At 45.1% G+C, this 8903-nt stretch overlaps 1 protein-coding gene across 1 annotated transcript in view; it reads left to right on the forward strand.

The window, feature by feature from the left end:
- Positions 1-1220: 1220 nt before the first annotated feature.
- Positions 1221-8903, forward strand: part of LOC120559495 (ER membrane protein complex subunit 3-like) — a 15180-nt gene continuing 7497 nt past the window's right edge. Inside the window, exons 1-3 of the mRNA XM_039801213.1 lie at positions 1221-1314; positions 6680-6927; positions 7888-7945. Coding sequence (XP_039657147.1) covers positions 6773-6927; positions 7888-7945 — 213 coding nt within the window. The 5' untranslated portion in view covers positions 1221-1314; positions 6680-6772. The remainder of the gene's footprint in view (positions 1315-6679; positions 6928-7887; positions 7946-8903) is intronic.

Consider the following 8903-nt stretch of genomic DNA (forward strand, 5'->3'; position numbering starts at 1 on the left):
CCTCACTAGGCGGGACACACACACCTACCTTGGCTGGACACACACACCCCTACCTTGGCTGGACACACACACCCTCACTAGGCTGGACACACACACCCTACCGCTGGCTGGACACACACACCCTACCTTGGCTGGTCGACAACCCGCTCACTAGGCTGGACACACACCCTCACTAGGCTGGACACACACACCCTACCCTCACTAGGCTGGACACACACACCCTCACTTGGCTGGACACACACACCCTACCTTGGCTGGACACACACACCCTACCTTGGCTGGACACACACACCCTCACTAGGCTGGACACACACACCCTCACTAGGCTGGACACACACACCCTACCTTGGCTGGACACACACACCCTCACTAGGCTGGACACACACACCCTCACTAGGCTGGACACACACACCTCACTAGGCTGGACACACACACCCTCACTAGGCTGGACACACACACCCTCACTAGGCTGGACACACACACCCTCACTAGGCTGGACACACACACCCTACCTTGGCTGGCCACTGTTTAAGTGTACTACATACAAATGTCAATAACAGTTCTCTTAATTATTGATCTTTTTTAATTATTATCTCTTAGTTATTGATCAGTTCTCTCTCAGTCAGTTTGGGTAGTTTGATTTCAATCACTTCATGGTTCTGTTTGTATTAATCTATACCAAACCTGAACTCAGACAAATATTTGTGGGCTATATGATATTATGTGTATTTACATTCAGCGTGTGTAGTATACGGTGTTGTCATGTAACAAAGTACAAAATACTTTGCTACTGTACTTAAGTAGAATTTTCATGTATCTGTACTTTACTTTGTTATTTATGTTTCTGGAAACTTTTACTTTTACCCCACTACATTTCTCCTGAGTGTCTTAGTTACTCCGAAATAAAATCAGAAGGAATGTGTTCCACTGAATTGGCCAGACAGTTAATTATCAACGTTGGTTTTACTTTTACTTCTACTGTGTGTGTGTGTGTGTGTGTGTGTGTGTGTGTGTGTGTGTGTGTGTGTGTGTGTGTGTGTGTGTGTGTGTGTGTGTGTGTGTGTGTGTGTGTGTTAAGTAATATTTACTGAAACACACTTTTACTTCTGTTAAATCTTCATTTCATTGTTTTTTTAAATTTGTGACGTCAAAGCATTTGGTCGTCATTTATTCACATAAAAAGTTTTACAAAAAAAAAAAGTTTTTTTGTTTTTATTTGACCGCTATGACGTGTTTGCTGTTTCCGCTCAACCCGGAAGTTTTAAAACTGCGGAACGTGTTGGGCGCGTGCTGTTCCCAAAGTTGCTAAATGTGGTGAGTTAACGGTTATTATAAACGTCTCAGCTCCTGTCCTCCAAACAGCTGATACACCAACCAGACATTATAATATCATAACATCTAGTAATAACAGGAGCTAACGGGAGGTTAGCACACAGCTAATGCTAACCTTAGCTGTTGTCGGTCAATGAAGAGCATCGGGTTAGCTTAGCCGTTATCTGTTAGCCGTTAGCTCCGTGTTGTGTTTTGGTTAGCTGTTAGCTTTTACAGATTAATGTGTCCCAGAAATATGTGACGTTATGTAATTAACTGTGACGTCAGCAGAACATAGTCCGGATTGGTATACGCGCAGGTTGGTGTCCCAAATGGTGAAGGAGTTATTTGAGTTACTTTCTGATCCCTAACAGCACAGGAGGTAGCAGCTTCATCATAGATTAAGGGTTACAAAAACACTTAAGCTGTTCTGAATGGAGTCGGTCGGTCTGTGTGTGTGTGTCTATGTCTCTGTGTGTGTGTGTGTGCAGGGCTCCACACTAACTTTTTGCCTTGTTTGCACTGGTGCGCCTAACTTTTTTTATTTAGGTGCACCAGCACAAAATGTAGGTGCACCCAGAGGTTAAATTGGGCCGGAGCGCAGCTCCGCCTCCTCAGGTCCACTATACACCCTGCCGGAGCTCAGCTCCGTCTCCTTCAGCATCAAACATTTTGCCGGGGCTTCAGCCCCGAATGTATTTTGAAAAGTTGACTGACAAATATGAAACTGGACGTCGCTTTGTGCCCATTCTCGCTGTAAAAAGCTGGGCAGCTTCAGGTTTATGGACGCGCTCTGCTGGCGACATGCTGCGGCAAATGTGTCGCGTTTGTGCTCAGTGCATTTCTGCTATAAGTTTCGGGTTTCCACCTCCGATGTAGAGCAGCGTACAGCCACTTCCCTAAACGTCTCACACGGCGCTCTGTGTCTGTCAGGCGGTCTGAGATCTACCGTATCAGCAGACCAATCACGTAATGCGCAGCAGACTACGGTGCAGGTACATTATTTTCTGAAATATAGTGACTTTATTCTTGTAGGCTAATAGCCTATTATAACTTTATTTTTCACAAAATATCACGACTCCTCCAAATCTCAGAGAGCACAGGTGGGATGAGTTATATTTTGAATGTGCACAAGTCAACTCAAGTTTTGGACATGAGCAGAAATCTTGTTCAAACATCTGAAATATTACAGTCCAGGGATTTATTAAATGAATAATGTATCACTGAGGTGAAAAATTGTCATATGCACATTTACAGAGGTTACTTCCCCAACAAAAGATGCAAAAGAGGGAAGAATAAATTAGGCCTAAGCTACATGTGTGCTGACTCAGATATAATTAGAAAAGTCGATCTAAAGGAGAATAAATAGATAAATGCAATACAGAATGCCTGACAGCCTTACTGCAATATTTTCCATTATGTTTTTATTTTTGGATTGTAATGTTTCCCTTTACATAAAGATATTTCAGGCATATTTATTCAGAAAAAGGTAGAAGTAGATGCATACAAATTCACCAAAATGCAGGAAATATAGTGTTTAATGCTAAAAAAAAATTCTGGGGGAGGAGCCCCAGACCCCCACATCATAAGTCACCACACAAATCTGTAAGCAAAACCTTGGCATTTGGGTTGCCAGGCCAGTTATGATTAGACCAAATGTTGGTGCCATCTAACAAACTGGAAGCTAAAATGAACATACACTGGCTATTAACAAGCTGGTTTCTGATTCTCTTAAATCAACATAATTTTCTTGTTTAAAAAGATGTTTACATATTTGCCAACCAATATTTTCAAACATGTTCAATTTCATACATTTTCCAAGGGTGAAATCCGTTGCCTGCCTGTTAACATTAGCCTATAAAAGGTAAGAAATAATAATAAAGTAAGTGAATTGTAAAGTATTTCTCTTTGTTTGAACTAATCAACCCTACCTTACACATTAATACTGGAAAAAGTGCCCCTTTGGTGTAAAAACACATTAAGTCATTTTACGGCGCGATTTTGAATGACGACCATTCCCCATAAATAAGGGCTCCCCCTCCCTACAAAAGCCAATTTAACCACTGGGTGCACCCAAATTTTTCCTCGCATCGCCGTAACGCTGAATGGTGATATATAGCTCTGTATTTTTTTACAAAGTGGGCTAAATGTTCAGTTTTAAGTCAAAGCCACTTTTCACAAGCTATTTTATTAAAACAGATTGTGATTAAAATAAAATGCAAAGACAGGGTTTTCTTTACCAGTTTGAAAATATACAGCTGCAACACATGTAAATGAAAGTTATCTAAAATAAATAGCCTGAGAAAGCTCCTTCATAAGCTTTCAACAACAATAACAGACTGATTAAAAGAGAGAGAGGACGCCCGGATAGCTCAGTTGGTAAATATAGAGGTTTGGCTCCGACCTGCAGCCCTTTCCTATATGACAGGCATGAAAACGGGTCAGGGGTGAAAAAGGTGAGAAGGATATTACCCCTCTAGGGGGGTCTGGGGGCATGCCCCCCCAGAAGAAATTTTTAAATATTCCATATTTTAAAGCATCAATCATCCCCCCACTCTCTCCCCTTTCATGTCTTCAGCTTTCCTATCAAAATAAAGGCCGAAATCTTAAAAAAAAAAAAAGAACTACCGAAAGACAGGGGGAGTGCGATGGACTGAAGCTATGCTAGGCTGCTCAGAGAGTGACGGCTGACTCATTAGCGGCGTTACACCCGTCTTGTGTCGGCTATGAAATGTCTGTATCGTCACTGCGCTGCATTTTTATGAACTATGATCCAGCATGCTCCGTCTTACACGCTATTACTCAACCAACTGAAGTTAGTTTAATATAATAATGTGTTTTTCGCCGTGGCGGCCGCAGTAACAGAGTTACCAGCGGAAACACTGGTACCAATACAGGTTTCCCTCTCATACTTAACAATATACAGCTGTGTTAATAACAATTAAAACTGTAGACAAATGTCGGGAGTTTGGACCAGCGGCGCTGTGTCTCTCCATGTTGCAGGGGAGCCGGCCGGTGTGTGAGTGAATGGGGGGCGCGGGGCTGCGCGGAGGAGAGATCCAAATCCAAACACAGGCACGGCTTTCCAGAAGGAACGGGTCATGTAACGCAACATTAAACCATATCCATATAAACAACATCGCTCCGTTAATGGAGAGGCAGCGGATGCGAGAACGTTAGGTGCACCGGTGCGACCTAGGAAAAATCTTAGTCGCACCCTTACAAATTTTGGTCGCATTTGCGACCAAATTGGTCGCACTCTCGAGCCCTGGTGTGTGTGTGTGTGTGTGTGTGTGTGTGTGTGTGTGTGTGTGTGTGTCTCTCTTTGTCTCTGAGTGTGTGTGTGTGTGTGTGTGTCTCTTTGTCTCTGAGTGTGTGTGTGTGTGTTAGGGCTTTGACTTTTGCCCAAAAATCATATTCGAAGTTCGTTTTTATATTAATATTAATATTAGAATATATTCGAATATTTATTAATAATATTTTGACCATTAAATGCCTTCAGTCTAAAAAAAATAAATTAAGTCAGACCCTGGATTAAACACAAACAGTGTGCTTTCGACAGGAAGTTCGGAGCTTCCACCGTAGCCTACGTAAGCGGTCTGATGTTTATAATTTTTTTTGGTCGCGCTGGTGTGTGTGTGTGTGTGTGTGTGTGTGTGTGTGTGTGTGTGTGTGTGTGTGTGCGTCGAGGACCAGTGTGTGTGTGTGTGTGTGTGTGTGTCGTCGAGCCAGTGTGTGTGTGTGTGTGTGTGTGTGTGTGTGTGTGTGTGTGTGCGTCGAGCCAGTGTGTGTGTGTGTGTGTGTGTGTGTGTGTGTGTGTGTGCGTCGAGGAGCCAGTGTGTGTGTGTGTGTGTGTGTGTGTGTGTGTGTGTGTGTGTGTGTGTGTGTTATGCTTCGAGCCAGTGTGTGTGTGTGTGTGTGTGTGTGTGTGTGTGTGTGGGTCCGAGCCAGTGTGTGTGTGTGTGTGTGTGTGTGTGTGTGTGTGTGTGTGTGTGGTCGTCGAGAGCCAGTGTGTGTGTGTGTGTGTGTGTGTGTGTGTGCGCTCGAGCCAGTGTGTGTGTGTGTGTGTGTGTGTGCGTCGAGCCAGTGTGTGTGTGTGTGTGTGTGTGTGTGTGTGTGTGTCGTTCGAGCCTGTGTGTGTGTGTGTGTGTGTGTGTGTGTGTGTGTGTGTGTGTGTGTGTGTGTGTGTGTCGCCGAGCCAATGTGTGTGTGTGTGTGTGTGTGTGTGTGTGTGTGTGTGTGTGTGTGTGTGCGTTCGAGCCAGTGTGTGTGTGTGTGTGTGTGTGTGTGTGTGTGTGTGTGTGTGTCGTCGAGCCAGTGTGTGTGTGTGTGTGTGTGGCGTCGAGCCTGTGTGTGTGTGTGTGTGTGTGTGTGTGTGTGTGTGTGTGTGTGTGTGTGTGTGTGTGTGTGTGCGGTGTTGCCAATTTAGCGACTTTTTCACAAAGCGACTAGCGACAAATCTGGCGACTTTCTGTAAAATAAAAAAGTGGCGCCAGTATTGTCCAGCGAGCACGCCATGTATTTCTCTCCTGTAGCCGCCGAAACAGTCCCCTCTCTCTTCTGTTGAGTGACTGAGGAGCAGCCCCCCCCCTCTGTGCTCTCTCCTCGTGTGCAGCAGCACCGCGCGCAGGCAGGTAGAAAGGGGAGAAGGGACAGGGTGCGGGGCCGGTGTAGGTAGGAGATACAGCGGAACGCGACGGGAGAAAGACCCCGCTGATCTGGTCTGGCCCTGAGCTGGTCTGGCCTGGCCCTGGGCTGGCCCTGGTCTGGCCTGGCCCTGGGCCAGCCTGCCTTCTTTGAGAATTCGGGGGGAATGCACCGCTACCGAGCCTCGGCCGAGAGACGTGCGTCGCCGCGACGTGTAGTTACATTTTGAAATGCGTGAAAAAGTCTCGGAATCTGAGCTGAAAACAACGTTTACAAGCAAACGCATTTACAAAAAATAATGCCCATAACAGGTTCGAATATTAAGGGCCGGCTAATATTCGTTCGAATATCATTATTTTTTTTAATATTCGAATTATATTCGAATAACGAAGTTCGGAGTCAAAGCCCTAGTGTGTGTGTGTGTGTGTGTGTGTGTGTGTGTGTGTGTGTAACATTTGTGTAGAATGTAGCTTGGCTGTTGGTGAAGGATTATAATATCTGAGCTCTAACTCATTTAATGACAAACTTGTGTTTTAGTAAATAAGTAGTTTCTCTCTAACTGAACACGAGCTGGAATCATTTTAAATAGAGCTGTAACATTTCCAAATGTAACCGTATGAGAGTACCAGAAATAATGGTTATTACCGAACAAAATTTAATAATAAATCATTTAATTTTTTGGCCCTTTATTGTGAAAGTAACTGTTGTTTTTGTCTCTCAGAGCATCTCCATGTCTGTGCTGTGATTGGCCGGTGCGTCCCAGTTTGTGCTGTGATTGGCTGGTGGGTCCCAGTCTGTGCTGTGATTGGCTGTGATGTCAGGTCCGGAGCTGCTGCTGGACTCCAGCATCCGGGTCTGGGTGGTGCTGCCCATCGTCTTCATCACCTTCTTCGTGGGAGTCATCCGTCACTACGTCACGCAGCTGCTGCACAGCGACAAGAAGGTCGACCTGGAGGCGCTTTCTGACAGGTGGGCAGGCTGGGGTGTGTGTGTGTGTGTGTGTGTGTGTGTGTGTGTGTGTGTGTGTGTGTGTGTGTGTGTGTGTGTGTGTGTGTGTGTGTGTGTGTGTGTGTGTGTGTTAGAGGTGTGAATCTTCACTGATCTCCCGATTTGATTACGATTATCTTGTCAGCGATTCGATATCTCGATGCGTCAAATCCATGTTTCTATTAAAGCCATGTAGGATATTTAATCCATGTTTCTATTAAAGCCATGCAGGATATTTAATCCATGTTTCTATTAAAGCCATGTAGGAGATTTAATCCATGTTTCTATTAAAGCCATGTAGGATATTTAATCCATGTTTCTATTAAAGCCATGCAGGATATTTAATCCATGTTTCTATTAAAGCCATGTAGGAGATTTAATCCATGTTTCTATTAAATCCATGTAGGAGATTTAATCCATGTTTCTATTAAAGCCATGTAGGAGATGTTTCTATTAAAGCCATGTAGGAGATGTTTCTATTAAAGCCATGTAGGAGATGTTTCTATTAAAGCCATGTAGGAGATGTTTCTATTAGAGCCATGTAGGAGATGTTTCTATTAGAGCCATGTAGGAGATGTTTCTATTAGAGCCATGTAGGAGATGTTTCTATTAAAGCCATGTAGGAGATGTTTCTATTAGAGCCATGTAGGAGATGTTTCTATTAAAGCCATGTAGGAGATATAATCCATGTTTCTATTAAAGTCATGTAGGATATTTAATCCATGTTTCTATTAAAGCCATGTAGGATATTTAATTCATAGCTTTTCAAGCTTCAAAAACCAAACATTCTGCAGTGCTCTAATACTAAATAACTTGGATACATAACACTATACGTGACCCGTACGTAGAGTTTCGGGGCGGGGGGGTGGCTGGTTAGGGTTAGTGATTTAGCAGGAAGTGTGTCCGTCTCTAATCTGAGGAGGTGTGGGTGTTTGTGTTCAGCCAGGTGCTCCTGCGCAGCCGCATCCTCCGAGAGAACGGGAAGTACATCCCCCGACAGGTAAGATCACACACTCACTGGGACGTCTACCGCTGGTTCAGATGGACAGACAGTTACTAAACTCTTAGACAGGCCTGTAGCGATGTCTGTCTCTTTGTGTTATTAAAAACCAACCTTTGATTCCTGGGAGTTCGTGCTAAGCTAGTTTGATTTTGCAGTAGACCCACTGTACAGAGTTTTAGTTTTAATTACGTTTGAACTGATTCCAGACTTGGGACACTTTCTGTCGTTTTCTCCAGCCTGTCTCTTCTCTTAGCCCCTCCCTCACTGTCTCTTCTCTTAGCCCCTCCCAGCCTGTCTCTTCTCTTAGCCCCTCCCTCACTGTCTCTTCTCTTAGTCCCTCCCAGCCTGTCTCTCATTAGCCCCTCCCTCACTGTCTCCTCTCTTAGCCCCTCCCTCACTGTCTCCTCTCTTAGCCCCTCCCTCACTGTCTCTTCTCTTAGCCCCTCCCTCACTGTCTCTTCTCTTAGCCCCTCCCTCACTGTCTCCTCTCTTAGCCCCTCCCAGCCTGTCTCTTCTCTTAGCCCCTCCCTCTGTCTCTTCTCTTAGCCCCTCCCTGTCTCTTCTCTTAGCCCCTCCCTCACTGTCTCTTCTCTTAGCCCCTCCCTCACTGTCTCCTCTCTTAGCCCCTCCCTCACTGTCTCCTCTCTTAGCCCCTCCCAGCCTGTCTCTTCTCTTAGCCCCTCCCAGCCTGTCTCTTCTCTTAGCCCCTCCCTCACTGTCTCCTCTCTTAGCCCCTCCCTCTGTCTCTTCTCTTAGCCCCTCCCTCACTGTCTCCTCTCTTAGCCCCTCCCTCACTGTCTCCTCTCTTAGCCCCTCTCTATTTACCTCTAGCATGTCTCCAGCAGCAGACTGAGCAGCGTCTGTGCGACAGTAATAATGCTCCGTGCGGAAACACCGTCCGTCAGCGATACAACGTTGGTAACATTGATTTAACGAAGCTTTGAGTTATTCGAGG

This window comes from Perca fluviatilis, chromosome 5 (assembly GCF_010015445.1).
Source record: "Perca fluviatilis chromosome 5, GENO_Pfluv_1.0, whole genome shotgun sequence".
NCBI classification, from domain to species: domain Eukaryota; kingdom Metazoa; phylum Chordata; class Actinopteri; order Perciformes; family Percidae; genus Perca; species Perca fluviatilis.